Source organism: Aedes albopictus, chromosome 1, assembly GCF_035046485.1.
Source record: "Aedes albopictus strain Foshan chromosome 1, AalbF5, whole genome shotgun sequence".
In the NCBI taxonomy this organism is placed as follows: domain Eukaryota; kingdom Metazoa; phylum Arthropoda; class Insecta; order Diptera; family Culicidae; genus Aedes; species Aedes albopictus.
This window is the reverse complement of record NC_085136.1, coordinates 39390829-39412595: the sequence shown is the minus strand read 5'-3', so window position 1 is coordinate 39412595 and position 21767 is coordinate 39390829. Positions and strand designations below refer to the sequence as shown.

At 38.3% G+C, this 21767-nt stretch overlaps 1 protein-coding gene across 1 annotated transcript; it reads left to right on the top strand.

Moving 5' to 3' along the window:
- Positions 1 to 13991: 13991 nt before the first annotated feature.
- Positions 13992 to 21542, top strand: LOC134284821 (uncharacterized). The gene is made up of 3 exons (XM_062844134.1): positions 13992 to 14835; positions 20436 to 20675; positions 20744 to 21542. The coding sequence occupies exons 1-2, from the start codon at positions 14508 to 14510 to the stop codon at positions 20507 to 20509; spliced, it is 402 nt and encodes a 133-aa protein (XP_062700118.1). The 5' UTR covers positions 13992 to 14507; the 3' UTR covers positions 20510 to 20675; positions 20744 to 21542.
- Positions 21543 to 21767: the final 225 nt, after the last annotated feature.

Here is a 21767-nt window from a genome sequence, read left to right as displayed (position 1 = left end):
GACACTTTCTGAGTTTAAGTAAGACATTGTCTAAGGATTTTTTTTTGAACTATTTTAAGTGGCGGGCAAAAATCTTTTCCGAAAGTTATCAACGCATTTCAAAAAAACCAAAAACCAAAATTTACAATATGTCTCAAAAGCAAATTTATGCGCCAATTGACAGATTTTGGGCCGCAGGCAGCAGTTTTCGAATCCGGGCTCAGATTTACTCCAGCAAGTCAACATTTTGAAATATAGCGGGGACTAAAAAACATAAAAACGTATTCTCAAGTATATTATTATTATAATCTTTATTTACGAGATTTTCAGCTTAATATTCTCAAGTTTTCTTCCGACGTTTTGGTCGGTCACATTTATTCGGTCTATCTCAAGAATCTGTTTTTGAGCAGTTATCGCTCCCAAGACTGAAAGCCATGAATTGCAAACATTAATCTCAACAGTCAAATCTTTAAGACAAGGTGGAAAGGTTCCCAATGGGGTGTTTCTAGCACATTTGGCACCATTGTTAAGCCTGTCACTTTTCTCTTCTACTCAATCCATCACTTGAACCTGAAAGTATTCAAACCCGCAAGATCGCCTATAAACTGTGGAAAAATCTGCGCTGTGCTTCGCCCACCGTCATCTTCCCGGTTGAGTCAATTAAGCCAATTTCCACGGTTCGCGGCCACCGGTTCCAAAACCCGAAACCAACAAATCTTTTGCGGTTAATTGAGGCCGTTGAAAAATTGGAAAATTAATTTCCAAAGCCTCGCGAAGTGTCTACGAGGGGTGGAAAACCATGTTTAGCCTTTCACCTTCCTTCCATTCTCAGCAGTGTGGCTCTTTTCGGGTTTGGCTTCCAGACTCGGAAAAACTCGAAGAATCATCGCCACCACCACGTGTTCCATCCAGTCTAGTTGTGTGTGGAGAAACACATGTTAGGAACAGCCCTCCTCCTTCGTTCTGCCACCACCGCAGCACCAACATACTCCGGCGGTGGGTGTTGGTCGATGTTTGTTGTTTCTGGTTGTGCTTCACTTGTTTGAACCTTCTTCCTTCAGTCAGCCAGCAGTCAGTGGCATTAAAGCGTATGTTTAACAATAACAAAATGAAATGCAGCCAGCAGCCTTCGAGTTAATTCACTTAGAAAACTCCGGAGCCGCAGTCTTACCAATTTACACGAATAATGATAATCGTCGTCAGTCATCCCCGCGCTTGCCGCGTTGCTGAGCTGTCAGTCACTCATTGCTGTGAAGGACGACGCATTTCCCTCTGGAAGAAGAAAGAATATGGTAAGCCACGTGTCTCAATCACGCTTCATCGGAAAAATCCTTGGATGTGCGCGCGCCCGGGCGCATTCGATGATCGCTTGTCACACGTGACACGACGCGCGGTGATGATTCCTTAGGAATCACGAGCAAGTTTTTTTTTTGGGAGGAGGAAGATTGTCACTCATCACGCCACCGCGCCGACGACAATCCATTTTTCGATGCTGTTGTTGGTGGTTTGAGCCTGAAAGAGAATAACAGCGCGATTCATGTCGGTAAGGATTGTACAATGGAATTGGAACAGAAACGATTAGTTGCGTGTTGTACTCGTTTGCTGGAATAACAATGATTTTGTCGATTTGCCTACTGATACTGGATGGGACAAGCAAAGCGTGTAATATTCATATTCAATTTAGGGTGCTATCAGTTGCAAATTATCGAGGTAGGGTACGACTGTGAGGCACGGTGAGGAACGGATTATATGCTTGTGTAAAGCTGGAAAAAATAGGTTCTGGTCATAATGGGACATGCTTGTGATGCAATTTGCATGTTAATTCAATAAAAACACACGGATTAGTTGATTGTTCAATCTGATTGTTATTTTGTGGTCGAACGACAGCTTAGATTTTTTTTAGAGAATCGATATCAATTTGATGAGAATATCGTCAAAACCCAATGCAGAGTGTAATCAATTTGACAGTGGTGCGTTTGGCTAACACTTGATAAGCACATAATAAAATGGATATGGTATTATTTTTCTACGGCTGGTAATCGTTTTGACAAGCCAGTACTACTTAATTAACTAGCTCTGGATGGGCCACAACATGCATGTCGAGTGTACGCCGAATCAGTGCTGTCATGGTAAAATCAGAGCTGGTTACTCAAAGTTCCCAATCTTTTGCGCCCCTCTTGACTGGTACGCCCAAGGATATGACTTCATCTTTGCGCCCAAATAAGAATAATACCGGGAAGACCCCTCTATGCATGCTTATTTAACGATTTTTTTGCAATTATTGCGGAAGGGACGCTCTTGCGAGAATTCCTTTTATAAGCTTTACAAAAATTCTTCTTGAAATTTATAGAAAATTCTTAGAAATTACCTCCAGGGACTCCACCAGAAGTTCCTTTGGGTATTCTTTGAAGATTTATCAAAAAAAAATTCTGGAATGTTTACAGAAAAAATAATCTAGCAAGATTTTTAAGAAGAGTTAAGCAAGAAATTCCTTCTGGGATCCCTTATGAGGGACATTTATTTGGAAACTCTTTTAGTCAATTTTTAAGAGATGTTTCTGGAAGTTCCTCCAAGGATTTCTCCAATAGTTCCCTTAGGTATTGCTTTGGATTTATTCACACCTTCATTAAGGGGTTCTTTAATTTTTTTATCAAATTTTCTCCAAAATCTATGCCTTAGTATTGTGCAAGGAATTTATTCGAAGATTCCTTCAAAAATAAATTTTTTGTGTTTCTTCAGAAGTTTTCCAAAGAATTCCTCTGGTGCTGCTTTGTTGTTTCTGCAGATAATTTCTCCAGGTAGGGTATTGGTTCCCATTTTCATCCTACTAAAAACAAAGGACAGAAGCGCTGTTTGTTTTGTTCTTATTTTTGTATTTCTTGTTAGAAGTGAGCACGCATGGAAACAAGAAGAGCTAAATCAATCGGTGCCGTAATCGCTTGTTTTCGAATAGGATGAATATGGGAGCGTGAGATTAGGCAGCATCCATTTATTACGTAACGCTAAAATCGACGTTTCTTAAACCCCCCTCCCCCCTCCGTAACGCTTTTTTGTATGAAAATCATAAAATTTTTGTATGAACCGTAACGCTCGGCCATACTCCCCCCTCCCACTAGAGCGTTACGTAATTTGTGGACGGCGCCTTACTGATGGCACTCATACCCTAGTTTAGGGATTATTCTGTACCAATTTCTAAAGTAAATGTATAAAAAGTGTTCGGAGAATTCCTTCAGAGGTACTTCTATGCCTTATTCCAAGAATCCAAGAAACAAGATTCCCTCAGAAATGTATTAAAGGGTCTCCACGATGAATTTGGCACACAGAAAATATTGTATAACTTTTGATTGCGTTCGCCAAAATAGCTAAGTTTTTGACTATGAATAGTATATTATGTGTAGCTAATACCACAAAGTTTTCATTAAAATCGGTTGAGTATGGCGCTGATATTGTCGATATCATAAAATAAGATTTTAGTAAATTTGGGCACCCATTTCAAAAAATTGCTCAGGCTATAACGTTTTTGTTACCTCATCAAAACGTTTGAAAATTTCACTCGATATTCTTAACATAGTATCAATTAAGTGGTAAAAATTTGATCGAAATCGGTTCAGTACTTTTTCTAGTAAATATCCAACGCTCAACTCGCTTCAAGGTAAATTTTAGGTACTTTTTGACCATTTTTAGTTCCGTGTGCACTATTTTGACTGTAGAACTGGTAACACTGTCCAGATTTTTATAAAACTTTGACAGTGTAAAATTGTTGTGTTAAACTGTTTACAGTGAAAATTTCAGCCATTTTTGTTGAATACTTTCAAAGTGAATTTCACTATACCAAAAACCGCATCTGCTTATTGTGACATAGTGCGACATATATGGCTATAACATTTTAACGGTATGATCAAATTGAATGAAATTTTGACAAATTACTTCCACATACATACCTTACGTACATAAAATTTTTAATTGAAATTGGTTCAGTATTTTTAGCGCCCAAGTTGAAACGGCAAAAATTGATATTTTCCAAAATGTTTGTTTTCAACGATATCTCCGCCAATACTCAACCGATTTTAATGAAAATTTTATGGTATTAGCTAAACATAATATACTATTCATGGTCAAAAAATTAGCTATTTTGGCGAACGCAATCAAAAGTTATACAATATTTTCTGTGTGTTAATTTAATCGTGGACACCCTTTAAGGAATTTCTTCAAGAAATCTACCAGTGCTTCATCAGGCGATTTCTGCAGACATTTTTTAAGAGACTTATTCGACCAGGAATCCCTCAAAAAGTTTCTCTGACATTTATTTTCTTTGGAATTACTTGTAAAGTTCCTCCACAAATCTTTTACGAATAATTTCGGAGAATTGTTTCTTCAGGTATTATCCTAGGCATTTATTTAGCAAAAGATCAAAAGATAACTTCAAGAAATCGCTTTAGGCATTTTTATCCAGGGTTCCTAAAAAATCAAGTATTTCTTCTAGGAGGTTTCAAAGACACCTTAGTTTTAAAGAGATTTCTTGAAACAATTTTCCAGGGATTTCTTAGAAATTCCTTTAGAGATTCCGTGATGAATTTTTCAGTAAATGCTGTACAATTTCTGTAAGAACTTCTAAAAGATCCCTGCAGGAATTTCTGAACTTATTCTGCGGGGATCTCTAATTAAAACAAAAAAATGAAGAATTTTTTTAAAGAGTCCTTGGAGAAACCTCGGAAAGAATTTCCAAAGCAGTGTAGAAGAAATTTTAAGAAGAATCTCTCAAAAACTTTATGGAGAAGCTTTTGGCCGACTGCTTACGATTGTCGAATATTTCACTAATGATGCGGCTCTTTCAGTCTTCACGAAGCAGCTACTTTTGCTTCTACTGTCTCACGTTTCGGTATATATTTCACCTTTTACGACGGGCTTTGTGGTCTAGTGGCTATTGCTTCTGCTTCGTATGCAGAAGGTCCTGGGTTCATTCCCTGGCCCGTCCCATTCCTCCTATTCAACCCGTAACGTAGTTAGATCACCTTCTAATGGTGCGTTACGGCGTCAGATCTACCATAACAAATTTTGATTTCATAATTCTCCAGCTCGGTTAATTCAAATGCAGGAAAATCACAAGATCAAAATTAGGTATACTTTTTGTGTTTTGTTTTATTCTTGTATTTTCACTACTAATACTCCATTTGCTTCAGTGTTATTTGCTGGATTTTTACTAAAACTTTAATATAATAACTATTTGTTTCAGCGCTGTTCAGGTAAATAAAGTTGTAATTGTAATGTATGTCAATTACATATCACAATAATAATATTTATTATTTCATATAAAATCAGGTAATTGATCAACTATATCATTAATTATATTTAAATTACATGATACTCGGGATTTTGGGAGGGGTAGCTTAAGGAAGCTAAATGATCTGATTCCTGGGCAAATGTTCGTGCCACCGACTTTGTCACGAGATAACAACCATCGTGTTGTCTTCTTAACCTGCTACAACAAACCATCAGGTAGATCATTCCCTTACGGTATGACTGCAGCCATAGGTAATCCTTGCGCTGATGGTGGATACATAATCATCATCATCATCATCATATTTCACCTTCTCTTACCAAAAATAGTTAAAATATACTCCGAAACGAAGGGTAGTAGACGCAAAAAGGCGTTTTAGCTGCTTTATAAAGACTAAAAAACCGCAAAATTAGCAAAAAAAATCCATGGATTTGATTGATTTGTCTTTATTTAAGGAGGTTTCAGCCCTTGGCTGGTTCGTCTCTCTGAGAGCTATTGAAGAAATCCTTCACTCAATTCCCAAAGCAATCCCTAAAATTCTGCGTCAGTCTCTGGGGATAAAAAAAATGTTCTCAAAGGAATTCCAGACGGTATCGCATCTGGAATTTCTGAAAGAATTCTAAAGTTATTTCTTCAGTAAATTCCCTGTAGAAATCTTAGAATCTACTTTTGAATGAATCTCTGGGGGAATATTCGAAAAAGTCAAAGGAAATGCTTGAAGGAATTCCAGATGGATTTTCTTAGAAACATCCCAGATAAATCCCTGAAGAAACTTCTCCGGAAAGTATGCATGGAAATTCCAGAAAAAAAAATCAAGAAATTTATAGCAAAATTGCTGGAGCAATCTTTTAATATTTTTTATTTATAGAATTTTCCAAAATTACTCTTTATAAATTTTTGAACGAATTTCTGGAAAAAAATACCTGAAAAGGCGAAGGAACGCATAGATTATTGAAGTTATCCTTAGAGGAAATGCCGGATAAATTTCCGGGGTAAAACATGGAGGAATATATGAAGTAAATCCTAAAGAAATCGAAGAAATCTATGTATGAGCTCCTACTGGAATCTAAAGCAATTCTTTCCTGAAGCACATAAGTCGCTGGAGGAATTTCTTCATGATTTTCTAGATCCCTGGAGTAATTTCTGGATACTCTCTCTCTCTCTCTCTTCTTGGCGTAACGTCCTCATTGGGACAAAGCCTGCTTCTCAGCTTAGTGTTCTATGAGCACTTCCACAGTTTTTAACTGAGAGCTTTCTCTGCCAATGACCATTTTGCATGCGTATATCGTGTGGCAGGCACGAAGATACTCTATGCCCAAGGAAGTCAAGGAAATTTCCTTTACGAAAAGATCCTAGACCGACCGGGAATCGAACCCGTCACCCTCAGCATGGTCATGCTGAATACCCGTGCGTTTACCGCCTCGGCTATATGGGCCCTTTTAATTTCTGGATAGATTATGTGGGAATTTTCAGCCAAGTCCCTCTTAAATTCCCTGAACAAATCTCTGGTGGATTATTGAAGAAGTACCTGAACGACTTTCTTAAGGAATATCTGAAAAATTCTACAGGCAAAGAAATCCCTGTAGAAAAATTTGGAGAAAATCGATGGAGGATTTTTTGAGGAAACCCATGAAAGATTTTCAGGTGAATTTTTAAAGAAACTTCTGGAAGGAAATTCTGAAGCGATCCATGGAAGATTTTCTAAAGAGCTTTAAAAAAATTCTGCGACAGACTTTCCAAAAGAAATTCCTGGATCACTTTCTAAAGGAATCCATAGAACAATATCGGAAGGAATCCTGGTAAGGTTTTATGAAAAAGATTGGATTAATATCTCTCTAATACTGCTTCCGTTAAGTCCACGTCTATTTCGGGCACAAACTGTACTCAATTCCAGGCACACCTTCTACGTGACACTATGGTACATCGGATGGTAAATAAAATTTAACCCTAGGCGCTCATTCGCAAACGTCGCAGCAGTAGTGAAATACAGCTACATTGTAATGGTACAGGGGAAAGACAAAATGATCGGAACAGGCAAATTTTCCACTTTTCAAAAAATGGTCAAATAGCTGTAACTTTTTGAAAAAAGCATCAAAAAATCAAAAATTTTTAATGTAGTTGTGTATCAATGGTCCAATTTTGGTCAAGATCGAGCTGTTGTATGTATGTATGTAGGTAGCCACCATCCTAGCTTGAGTCTTGCTCTGCATGCAGTTCCACTTAACAGCAAAGATCAATTTCATTACCACACTGACTTCAACACACCGCTGTATGAAGGGCCAAAAAGGGGGTGTGGCGGACCCGTAAGTAAAGACACTTACGCGAAATCCGCGGGATTAATAGAATCTCCTTCCAACAGTATGATCCAACAGGGTGAATAATGAAATTTACAATACTTGTCAAGCTTTCTACGGGATGGTTTGTCACAAGAAGGGCGCGTCATATCCATTGCAACTGTTGGGATAGAAGAACCCATCTACAAGGATGTTATAGTTACTTCTCACCACACTCCGGCTGGCAATCCACTCCGTCGTACAGCTACAACTTCAATGATGCCCTGATGCTCCCTCCCGACCCCATATAGTCATATAGTTACAGTTATAGAGTTATACAGTAATAAAATTATATAGGTATATATTGATTTAGTTATATAGTAATATATTCATCTAGTAATATAGTTATGTAGTATAATTCAATATGATGAAATAAAATGATACAATGTTATGCAATCAATAAAAATAATAATGAAATATATTGTATTGGAATGTAGATAATTTCAATGGGTATTACACATTTACTGACCATTCTTTACATGACCTGGATGACAGGGTAGAGCATCATGATAATAAAATGTTATCAAGGTAGATGATATATAAATAAAAAAGAATATAATATAGTAGAATATAGTATAACGCATTAAAAGGCACTATAATATGCATAATGAAATAAAATATAGTGCAGTAGAACGTAAAGGTAGGTGATTATAGGAAATATTATTTGCCGACGAATAGTATTACTGCGTTTGACCTTCAAGTAATGTAGTAGTAGTAGTCGCCCTTAGGAATGCAAAATAAAATAGATATGGAATGACACCCAACAGATCTATCTACAGGGATATCATAGAGTTTTCTCCCCTTCCTCTGGCTGGCCCTCCATCGTCCAAATGTTTCTTCAGTGAGCCTTGTTGTCCTCTCCCAACTCCCTGTAGTAATCTAGTTAATCATTTAATTTAATATGACGAAATACAATTCAAAATAGTTGAATGACATTTTATTAAATATTATATTTTAACTGCTCTACGAATGTAGATAGCCCTAGGATGGTGAATCTTGCTCTGCATGCAGTTCCACTTAACAGTAAAGATTATTTGTATTACAACTCTGAATTTAACATACCGCTGTATGAAGGGCCAAATGGGAGTGTGGCGGGCCCGTAAGTAGAGACACTTACGCGAATTCCGCGGGATTTATAAAATATTCTTTCGAACAGTATGATCCAACAAGGTGAATCATGAAATTGAATTAATTATCAAACCTGCTACGGGATGGGTTTTACCAGAAGGGCGAATTAAATCCATTGCAACTGTTGGGATAGAAGAACCCATCTACAAGGATGTTACAGTTACTTCTCACCTCACTTCGATTGGCAACTATTCCGTCGTACAGTTACACCTTCAATGTTGCCCTGATGCACCCTCCCAACCCCGAATAGTTATATAGACAATAGTATAGTTCATTATGGTGAAATATGATATTGAAATATGGTTTAATCAATATAACGAAATTATGAAACATATTGTTATAATAGAGAACTATTAAAGTAATAAAATGTTAAAGCGATAACTGATAATAATGGAACATAATTAAGCAGAAAATAATATAAGGCCATGAAAGGTAATATACAATGGAATATACATGAAGATATTAGCATGACGACAGCATATCGCTGAATTAAGGTCCATTCGTAAGTTTAGGCGCCCGTAAATATACTTGCAGAATAAGAGAATCGCCTTCCAGATGAATGATCCAGCTGTCCGAATAATGAAATCTGCAGAACTCGTTACGATTTCTACGGGAGGGTCTGTACAAGGCTGGATGCTCTCTCCTTACTCTGGTAGGCAAAATTTTGGTCAAGATCGAGCTGTTCAACATAAAGTTAGGAAGACTCTAGAAAAAGTCAAAATTATTCGATAGCCAACTTTGAACTATTATATCTCCGGATTCAATGAATCGAATGCAATGAAATTTTGAGCGTTTATAATTCATATTTATTATCATTTATCATTATAATGGGCTTTGAAAAACGTTTAACTTAACTTGAAATTATTAACAAGAAAAATAGTTGCAACGATTTCATTAATTTCATGATTTTTATTACTAAATAGGTCTAATTTTGAAATGCTTTCCATTACTTTTCAAATTTATTGTCGGTTTTGTTGTTACTTCCTTTTAAGGCGAAACTGGAAGCATTTCCTCACTTTTTGGTTTTTGATTTTTTATTAAATAACGAAGCAATATTTTCAAAATCGGTTTTCGTGCACATGTAGAGTATGGATCAAGGTATCTTCTGATTTTTTTTTGTAGTGGAAAATGTTTTTCGTTTTTGCAGAAACCATTTTTGAACAAAATTTCACAAAAAAACAGTAACAGAGAGTTAAACAACGGCAAATTTGTACCGTGATTTGAAATGTAACAGCGCCGCATTATGGCCACATTCAAAACTACCGTTGCAATGTTTTACACAAACACACCTCATGAGCTTGGACGTCTGTTCTCTGTGAGTTGACCTAGATGAATCGGAACTGTTTAGGGGCTGTCCATAAACCACGTGGTCATTTTTTGGAACTTTTCAACCCCCCCCCCCCCCCCCCCCCCCCCCGCGTGGTCATTTGTCCATACAATTTTTTTTATTTATCCATACAAAATGGTCATTGGCCGAAACCCCCCCCTCCCTAATGACCACGTGGTTTATGGACAGCCCCTTAGCGTAGCCTGATTGACAAGTATAGACACTCATATTGCCTGCATTGGCCACTTTAATTTCCAAAGCCTAATCTCTAAAAAAAAAAACTCTGACAAAATCTATGAAGAAATGTTTGGAAGAATTTCTGGAGAAATTGCCCGAGGAATGACGGAAGGCATTACCGAAGAAATCCATGAGAAGATTCTGCAAAAACCTTTACAGGAGCTCCGGATGATTCCCTTAAGTAGTTTCTGAAAGAATCCTTGCTGCAATATCCGTAGAAATCCCTAGAGGCATCTCTGGAAAAATTTCTGTAGCATTTCCTGAAAAATCTTTGAAAGATCCCTATTGCAATCTTTGAAGAAATCTCCTTGAGAAATCCATTTAGGAATTTCTTGAAAAATTGCTGGGAAAATATCTAGAGCACTTTAAGGAGAAATCACAGCAGGAATGGGTTGATAAATTCTAGCATGAATTCCAGGAAAATTTCCAACAAGATTTTGTAAAGGAATTTCAGCAATACCAAGAGATGTTCATATAGGAAAACCAAGACGAAACCCTGGAAAAATCTCAAGAGGGACCCCTGGAAAATCCGTAGAGAATGCCCAATTGGAAAATTCAGCAAAGGAATCATAGGGAAATCTCTAATGGAATTCCTATATGAGTAATAACTGAAGGCATGAATAGAGGAACATCTTAAGAAATTCCTAGAAGGATCCCTGAAGGAAATCTAAGAGGAATTGATGATAAATTCCTAGGAAAATCGCTAGATTTACTATTTTTATTATGTCATCAGTAGCTTGGCTGCAGGAGCACGTTCTCCTCCATTTAGGAAACTTGTGCCTTCTGTAGATTAATTCATGGACTGATGCACGGAGTAATTCATACAGGAATATCTACAGAATTCTTTGAATACATCACTAGAGAAGTTCCTGTGGAAATGGCTGGATAAAGTCCTACAGGAATACCAGCAATAATTTCTGGAGGAATCCATGCAGGAGCTCCTGAAGGAATTCCTGGGGGTATCATAATAAGAATGCATGAATGAACAATTCTTAGGGAATTACCTGAAATGGTTCTTATATTAATTTTTAGAAAAAGCTGTATGGCGAAATCCCAGCAGGATGTCTTGAAAGAATCTCTAGGAAAATCCTTGTAGAAATCCACGTAGCAATTGTAGAAAGGATTATCGGAGAAATCCTTGGAGAAACCCCTGAATACATCGCTGTAGGAGTTCATGTAGAATTTTTTGGAGAAAGTCCTGTAGGAATACCATCCTGAACGAATCTCAAGAGAAGCTTTTGGAGAAACCATAGGAGGAATGCCTGAAAGAATCTTAAACTGGCGCATCTGAATGAATCGTTATAAAATCCCCGAAAGAATTCCTTTAAAAACTTTCGGTGGAATTCTTGGAGAAACTCCAACTAAAATACTTACAAGAAACAAAGCAAAAAATCTTAAAGCAATCACAGCTAGAATTTCTGGGGGAATCCCACCTCGAATTTCTTAAGGGTTTCTAATGGCAAAATCCCTGGAAGAATTTCGACAACAATTTTTTAACCAATCCAAGCAAACTACAACACAAATCTCATAATAAACAATCCGAGCAATCCTAACAAGTAAACCTGGAGGAATCCCAGAGATGCCGGAAAGAAGAAGTAAATTGGTTGACTTTTAATTACAACAACAGGCAGCGTTTATTGTTTGTTCTGTTCCAGAGGAAATTAAGAAAAGTCTTCAAGCCCATATAGCCGATATGGTAGGCGCACTTGCAATCAGCAAAACCATGCTGAGGGTGGCGAGTTTGATTCCTGGTTAGCTCAGAACCGTTTCATAATTGGAATTTCCTTAAGGACAAGGTGTTTGAAGTACATTGCTCAAAATTTCTAGAGCACCGTTTTTTAGAATCGTTGAACGGATTTGGATTAAAATGCATCACGCTGTTGACAACCACTGAACAATTAGCGTGATGCATTTTCATCCAAATCCGTTCAACGGTTCTAAAAAACGGTGCTCTCGAAATTTTGAGCTATGTACTCCAAATACCTCGTCCTTAACTACCTTGTGTATAAAATATCTTCATGACTACCACACAATATACATAAGCAAGAAAGACATAGGCCCTGGAGGATCGCAGTTAAAAATTATGAAAGTTCTCATAAAGCACTGAGCTGAGGAGCAGGCTGTGTCCCAGTTGAAACGTTAGGCCAAGAAAAGAGAAAAGGGGATTTTATTTACAAATTAAAACAATATTGGTTTGAAACATTGGCTACGGGTGGGTGCTAAAATGACATAAATGTGTTAGTTTTCAAAAAAAAAAGTGTGGCCGTTTTCAAAAGTTACTAAAGCTTAGTTCATTGCGTAATTTTTAAATGACGTCTAAAGACATCAACTGCATTAATATTGATCATAAAATTAAAATGCTGTATGAAAAACTCATTTATTTTTGTTTTGATTATCGGCAACGCAGTCTTTTTAATTTGTAAATCGAGTTTTATTATTTAACCCGACGTTTCGACGCACGTCGGGTTAAATAATAAAACTCGTTTTACAAATTAAAAAGACTGCGTTGCCGATAATCAAAACAGCTATAATAGTACAGTCGAACTATCATCCAATTACTCATTTATTTTTTTACTTCAAAAAAGATTGACAAAATCGGGTCCCTACTGTACTAATTATTTTATTCTACATGTCCAAATATCATCCTGGTAAGTATTCATTTAGATTTTTGAACGAATTTGGAAGATGGCCTACCAGTGATCCCCACACACCATCACAATCAGTGCAGTTGTAGTGGAAAAAATCGGCAGTTTCTTTTAAGCATTGATTGTGACATCACGCAACTCTGGTTGGCATTCGATGCAAGTTGTACATACTAAAAATCCAAATCGGTTTCTGTTTTATTTTCTTCATGTTTTTACACTTGACGTAATTACTGATGATATTTAACAGCAATTGCAGTTTAAAATTATTGAATCAAATGTCACTTACGCCGATAATAAACTCTAATCCATTGCGCCGAAAAAAACATATTTCAATCTATTGGATGATTCATCCAATAGCCTCGAAATCCAAGCTTTCTATATTTCAGCACGATACTGATATGATTCATCAATCTGAGTCAAAATGGCATCTTGTGTCTAACGATTCCTCTCGACCTCACTTGTTCCTCCGTAAAACAACCAAATCCTCGCATCCACCACAGAACAGCGTCTCCCGCAACCCACTCGCCCGATTTCCTAACTTCGCTCACCTCCAGCCCAAATCCCCTCTAAGACACTCCTCCTTTTCTTCCCGGTGCGGTGCCTCAAACCACATTTTCCATCTTTCACACCGGCGTTGCGTTACTGCGATGCGATAGACAACGCCCATTTTGGCTTCTATTTCCTACAACCGGGAACCGGGAAGGGAATTTGTCACGTTGCATGCAGTCGTCTTCCTGGATGCGGCCTAAGAATGATTCTACAAAGAAGCGTGGTGCGACGATGCGATGATGAATCATACATTTCCCCGCGTTGCGCGACACTTTCCCATTTTGTGGTGGGGATGAAACGCAACACGAGTCGGGTTGTCACGCAACAGCTCGGATTTTGTTGCGTATCGATGTGCGTTGCTGCGCAACGTTGCAACCCACACAGCTGCATGACGTATGGTTGTATGCGTGCTCGGTTTTAGCCGAGCGCTTCGTGTCCCCTTCGGGAAGCATGTTGCAGCCGATCGGACTCGCTGAATGGTGTGAGGCGGCAAGCCGAAGCACGAATCCTGCCGGGGCACTTCAGTTCTCGATTGGCAGTGAACCTGAGCGGATGCGTTCCCTCGCAGCAGCTAGGTACTAGTCTTCTCTGACTGTCGTTTTGTTCGTTCTTTCCTGTGCACGTGCACGTGTTTGCATTTTGAGTGTGTTTCTTGTCGTCGTCGTGCGCTTAAGTTTGTCCTCTTGCTGCTGTTGCCGCTGCAGCATAATACTGTCTGTGAAGCGATTTTTCCTTCTTTCGCTTGTGTTTTGGGTGTTGGACTTTCTGGCTCGGACGTGCCCATCCGCCTCATTATTGCACACTTGCTTTTTGGTTGGGCAGTGCGACGCGGAACAGGTTTCGCACAGTTGCTGCTTCCTTCTGGCGGACGAACAGTTACAGTGTGAAATTTGGAAGCTTTTTTTGGCGACCGAGTGAACTCAAATGGATTGCTACAAACTGTTGATATTCGTGAAGAAAAGGTTAAAATAAGTTTTTCGAGTGAAAGGATTTGACTAATCGAAGTGAATTGACTAAGCACCAGAAGAAAAATGGCCATCGCATTCTACTGTGAGGACGAGGATCCGAAGATGATGTTCAGCGGTGGATACCACCAGCATCACCAGAGTTATCAGTGGCAGCAGCAGCCGCAACAGACGCAGCACGCTGTTGCGGTAGGCCAGCAGCATGCCGGCTCCGGTGGTGGAGGCACGGATGTTGATGAGAATAACAACAACTGTGCCCTGCATGGTGGTGGCGGTGGTGAAAGTGGTGAAAACGGTGGGGAGCAGCAGCAATCCAGTGCTACCGTGGAGCACAGTAGCAATCGGCAGTTGATGCGAGTCCTGCACCAGGTGCTCTACCGGTACACGATGGAAGGTGAGTGTTGGTTGAGCTGAATTAATTGCGCGGCGATGATGGTGCTGAGATTGGGTGGTGTGATCTCGGGGGTGATGAAATGTAGCGTATTGATTGTGTCATGGAAGTGGGTGGGACAAATGTGGGTCATTTGTTTAAAGTGCTTGAAGATTTCGTGAATTTAATTCGTTGTAATGGAGTTTGTATTATTATGGTAGAAACAGCCTCTTATGGCTCAAGCATTCGTCATCATTTTTCGGAAATTAAAAAGCAGTTTTTTCGCTGTAAATCAAAACAATGGTCATGAACATGTATTCACTGTATCCCGTTCCTCATGTTGAATACAGTGAATACATTTTCGATGCAAACATTTCAGATTTGAACGAAAAAACTGCTTTCAAATGTTTGATGATGACGATGATTTCAATGACGAATTGTTTCACGTTAAGGCGAAATGCAACCAACAAGAGGAAGTTCATGGGTTTATTTGATATTGGAATGGTTAGAAATTTGCTTTGAAAAATATAGGTTTGCAATTGCAATAGGTGTGAAGCATTAAAACACGTTGTGTTAGGCAGACAGCTCAGATTTTTTAGCATTTTTATGTTTGTTCTAGAAGCTGAGCCAGGGGCTGTCCATAAACCACGTGGTCATTTTTTCTGAATATTCCAATTCCCCCGTGTGGTCTTCGAGAGGAAATAGTTAGATGTATTCGAAATTTTGAGGCTGATAAATAAATAAAAAAATAACATAGATCCACGATGAATATTACTCTCAGTGTATTTTTTTATAAAGGTCCTTCAAATGTCCTCAAACATCTTCGGAGACATAATATCAATCCAACAAACCGTTTTTGAGTTATAATTTTTTGAAGAAGGTTATTAGTAAGTCCTTTTCAAAAGTTAGGCGAAGAATATTGCAAAGCAAATAACATGAAAAACATTTTCAAATAAAAGCTCATACATGAGCAGAATTTGATTTGAATTGGAGAAGGTCGCGTCAACGCCATTTGTGAGATTCGGTCTACTGACTCATTCGGCCTAACGATCTTTGGTCTTAGACAAATTTAGCCTAATAACCTGATACCGTGTAAATGAATTCGATAGTTAGTGCGTGAGTAAAAGATTTCGGAAATAAGTGAGTTGATGAGTTAGTTGGTTGAAAAGCGAGCAAGTTCGAGACTACATGAATTGGTGTGTGAGAATCATTGCGTAAGACACCATCCATAAACTACGTAGACTCATGCTGACCATGTGTATCAGAATCCCTCCCTTCCCCGCTTGTGATTTTTTTCCATACAAAATTTACGAAATTTGTATGGACCAGAGACTTTGACCAGACTTAGGTAGCCTTGAGAATCTATACGTAGTTTAGGGACGATCCGTAAGAGAGTTTAGAACTGAATTATGTGATGAGTAACTGAGTTGACGAGTTAACGAGTTGGTGAGTGGCTGAATGAATGAATTGCTTCCAGTTGGCGAGGAAGTGAGTAGATGAATTGATGAGTTATTGAATAAATTGGGTGATGAAATAAAAAAGCGAATTTAGGGATTATTGAACTGGTAAATGAATGCGTTGATGAGTGTGTAGGTTAAAAAGTGATACTCATTCACTCAATCACTCACATACTCAATCACTTCACACTACTCATTCTGTAATTTATTCACCATTCACTTACTGTTGCACTTGCGAGAGCATTCATTCATCAACTTAACCACATCCCAATGCACTAATGGAGGGGTGACAAAACGCCGAATGCCAAAACATCGAAAAAACAGAAATTAATTCAAATTCAGATGTTTAATTCGTAACTGCAAGCAAATGATAAGAGCACACAAAACAAATGATTCACTGTTCTACTCTTCACTTCTCACTGCTTCACACTCCTCACTGCTCTTTTCTTATTGCTCACTCCTCTCGCCTCACTACTCACTTCACAATCATTCCTCACTACTCACTTATCACTTCTAACTCTTAACTGTGCACCCCTCACTCTCTGTACTTACTTATCACTCCTCGGTTCTTTATCTTCACTAATCAGAACTCACCCTTCACTGGTCATTCCTAACTACCCGCTCCTAACCACGGTCGCAAAAAAAAATTGGAGCCCTCGACTAAGGAGACTTTATGATTTTGTCGAATGGTATCAAAGAACGAATTGTAGAGCGACTGTCGTGCGCAGCGTAGCAGACAAAATAAATGATTCACTGCTCTACTCTTCACTTCTCACTGCTTCACACTCCTCACTGCTCATTTCTTATTGCTCACCCCTCTCGTCTCACTTCACACTCCACAATCATTCCTCACTACTCACTTATCACTCCTAACTCTTAACTGTTCACTCCTCACTCTTTGCTTACTTATCACTCCTCGGTTCTTTATCTTCACTAATCAATCCTCACCCTTCACTGGTCAATCCTAGCTACTCGCTCTTAGTCACGGTTGCAAAAACACGTAGCATTCGACTAACGAGAGTTTTTGATTTTGTCTTTTGGTATCGAAGAACGAATTGTAGGGCGGTTCATGCAATATCGTGCGCAGCATAGTTGTCCCATGTTTCAAACCAACAAAATGAGGAAAACGCGATTTAAGTTCTAACACTGTTTCCTTTTCTACGAAAAAGTGGTATTTAAAAACACGATGATTTCACCGAGATAGAATAAGAATTGACATTTTCCATTTAAGTACGAAAAAAATCTCATAAACATCCAGTCTAATTAAATTAAAAAAAAACTTTGGTGAGCCTGTAATGCCGATAAATCCAGCGATTTCAGGGACTTTCTCAGCATAAGCTATCCCATGTTGATATTCGCGGATGCTATCAGGATTCCAAGAGAATCTTTAGAATTCACACAGACATTCTCGGGAATTCCAGGAAGAATTTATGAATTACTGGATTTCTGGAGAATATTTTGGATATAAAGGAGAGAGGGGTAAAAAATAAGGTTCATGAAATTTCTAAAATGTTTTTGAAAATACATACAATTAATATGGACGAGCTCGATGAGTTGATGTTGAAAATCAATGTTTGACGCCATTTGGAAATTCAAGATAGCAGCTCCAACTTTTTTTTAAATCCAATGAAAATCCGTGTAATATGAATATTTCTCAAACAGGCTCGAGAAGCAGATGCCGAAAGTCGATATCTGACGCAGTTTTGGAATCCATGTTAAATAGAAACACATCTGAATCCCAGCTTCTCAATACTCACTTTTCACTCCTCAATACTTCACAATCCTCGCTGTTCATTGTTTCAATTATCATTCCTCACTGCTAACTATTCACTTCTGACAGATCATTTCTCACTTTGAAATCCATCCTCCTCAGTGATTCACACTCCTCACTCTTCCCATTCCAATGCTCACTCCTGCTTACTGTTCATCAACTTGTCTCTCCTTACTCTTCGCTTCTCACATTTCACGGGCCACTTCTCACATCTCACTGCTTATTTCTTACTGCTCGCTCTCGCATCTTCTTCTTAACTGGTCACTCCTCACTCTGTACTCACTTCTCACTCCTCAATTTTTTTCTCTTCACTGAACTTTCTTCACTGGCCACTCCTAATTGTCCAATCTTATGGCTAGTTTTCACTTCTTGCGTACTGTGCAAAAAGATGGGACCAGTCAATGGAGGGCACTGCTCATTCCTCACTAATTCACACTCCTTACTCTTCCGGTTTCAATATTCACTTAAACTTACTTCACATTCACACATTCCTAACTCTGAGTAGCGAAAATTGAGAAGAGAAAATGGAATGAGAAGTAAGCATGTATCACTGCTTCACACTCTTCACTGCTCATTCAGTACTGCTCACTTCTCACGCAGCATTTCTTCCTTCACATTTTTCACAGATCATTCCTTATTACTCACTCCTCAGTGCATCTTCCTCACTGGTAACTCCTAACTACTCTAAACCACAGTTGCAACAAATCCGAAACACTCGACGATCGTGAGTTTTTGTCGTTTCACTGCCTTTGCCTTTGATGTTGAAGCGTCTCTCTCGTATGAAATGAAGTGAAAAGGTAGCAAAATATCTCACATTATTGTGTTGAAGGCAAGGTTCAATAACATTTACACTCAGAAGAGAAAATTCAGTAGGTTTTCTTCTGGACTAGTCACATTTATGCCGCCGGTCTTGAAATGAAGCATCCACAATCGGAGAGCGTGTGTTGATGATGATGTAGTCGTTACCTCCGTAATTTAGTTGAATACTTCTGCGTTCACTCTCACGGTGGAGGTGGAAGTGAATGCCTAGATCTTTCAGATCAGTAAAATGAACGAGGGTTTTTTTTTCTCAATCCTGCTCTTAACTGCTTACTGCTCACTTCTCACTACTTCACACTTCTGGTTTTCCTCTCGTACCATAACTCATTGCTTGCTTCTCACTTCCGACTTTTCACTGTTAACTTCTCACTCCTCACAGATTCGTACTTCTCAATGTTCACTTTTCAATGATCACCCCTCACTGATTATGACACACATTTTCCAAATGGAGGAGAACGTGCCTCTGGAGCCGTCCTACTGATACTTCTGAAAACTCACTCTTTATTCTTCATTTTTTACTCCCCACTACTTCACTGCTCATTCCAAACAATTCACTTCACAATCTTTTCAATCTTCACTTCTTACTCTTTGCTGCTCACTTCCACAACTCACTTCTCACTTCTTCACGCTCCTCATGCCTCACCAAGGAGGTTTTCAATCACTAGGCAACCGTCAGATTGACTCATTTGCCTATGACTCAGTTCAGAAGCGCTTTAATGAAATGTAATGTTCGGTAAACCTGTAAATTAGTGTTTTTCTACAATTATAATCAAGGACGCCATATTCTAATTTTCATATATTCGGCGTAAGAGCGCTAGTATAACCAGCTCGTATTAAAGGATCGATGAATCTGATCGTTTAGTTTCAGTAGGTGGTACTAACACTTCCACGCCGACAAAATTAGAGTTAAAATATGGCGCCCTTGGCAAAAATTGTAGGATAAACTCTATTCTACAATTTTGTCGAATTCATTATCACATTCTAATATTCGGCTACTGAACTGAGTTATACACAAACGATTGCCAGGTGATCGAAAACATCCTTGCGCCTCACTGCTCACTTCTTAGTTCTCACTTTACACCGCTTACTTTTCACTCCACAAATTTCACTGCTTAGTGCTCACTGCAGTAGAGAGGAATACTCATTTTTCCATCCTCACTACTCTCTCCTCACTTCGAGCTGCTCACTTCTCACTCTGCAACACTCAGTAACTATGTACTGCTAATTCCTAAAATTCACTCTTACCTCCTTGTTGCTCATTCCTCACTATTTCACGTTCCACACTGCTTCAAACTCCTCATTTCTCACTTTTCAAACGTAAACAAACGCACATAAACAACATACCAACTGTTTGTGTTAATATCATTGCTAAATATAGAACCAAAGTAGTACCCACACAGATTTTCAGCAAGGCCATTTGAGTGTGCGATAGTAATTAAAATAGTTACCTTTATACATGTCATTTAAATGCAACGCCATATTAAAACAGAATTGAGTAGATCCAAATTCATTCAGCTTATTCCGCTCTCAATTTTATACTTAAAGTAACATTTTTTTTTCTTCTTTCCCAATTTCAGGTGTCCTCAGTCCAGCTCAGACCTCGTGTGTCTTCTGCAACCGGATCTACTATCTGTTCCAACTGCTGTATTGACCTCGGCGAAAGCATCGACTGCAGTTGACTACCAGAAACAAAATGTTCCGTACAAGGGCACAAAACCAGTTATAGAAAATCGTAAAAAATGCGCAAAAAAAAACAATCATCAAAGCTAAACAACCGATCAATGGGGTGGCGCTTTTCTGACGACTGTTTGCGAAGGGTAAGTGACATTTTTGTAACTTCATTGATTAACAGTTTGATAACACGTCTTTTTATTTCCATCGACAGAGTTGCCAAGCATCCATCCTGGGAAATCGCAGCGAAATGGTTCAACACACGTCAGAGATCTAGAGCCCCCTGTTCCTTCAATGTAACGAAGCAGTGATCGGTTTTCTGTGATGAAAGCAATTCGAACTATATGAAGATGGCATTTAAATTTTAATAGAAACGATAAGCAGATAAAGGAGCTATTGGATTATTCTTTTTTGTTTGTTAGCATAAAAAAAAAGAAAGGAGATGCATAAAACAATTTAAAAAAAAACATATTGATTAAGTACTGCATTTTTGAACGTTTCAAAAAAATATTTCTTTCATATTATACTTTTTTTTCTTTTTTTTTATAAATCCTATCAGTAAGCTACAGTTAATAAGGAAATTGCGTATTGTCGATATTAGGGTCAAGTACTGATTAGGGTAATCGAATAACAGTTTTGATTTTTTTAAATGTTTCTTTTTTTCACAACTATAATGCTACAGCTACTTTAAGTTTTAATCCCTCAATTATCAGAGAAAAAATAACTCAACGTTAAGGCCACTATTTTTTATTATTTTGGACCCAGTTCACGAACTGTTTGGAATTGGGGATTGCACCAAATTCCAAAAACCACATAATCAGCCACTTCCGTTCGATGCCAAGGAAGATGATCTCAGCCATAGCAACGTAAGGTTTCATTTGCACCGAAAGGTTCAGTCGAGATTTTTTTTTAATATCATTTCTTATGTAATTTAGAAAGTTTGTTTTAGTTTTGTAAATCTTAAACTGAAGATAACATAAGTTTGGAAAATAAATTGAAAATTATATTTCAAATCCTTGCTTTAATTTTTGGAAAGAAAGAACTTAGTTGTATGTATCAAACCGGTCAGATTCAAAATAGTCGATAGTCTAGTCTAGTCTAGTCTAGTCTAGTCTAGTCTAGTCTAGTCTAGTCTAGTCTAGTCTAGTCTAGTCTAGTCTAGTCTAGTCTAGTCTAGTCTAGTCTAGTCTAGTCTAGTCTAGTCTAGTCTAGTCTAGTCTAGTCTAGTCTAGTCTAGT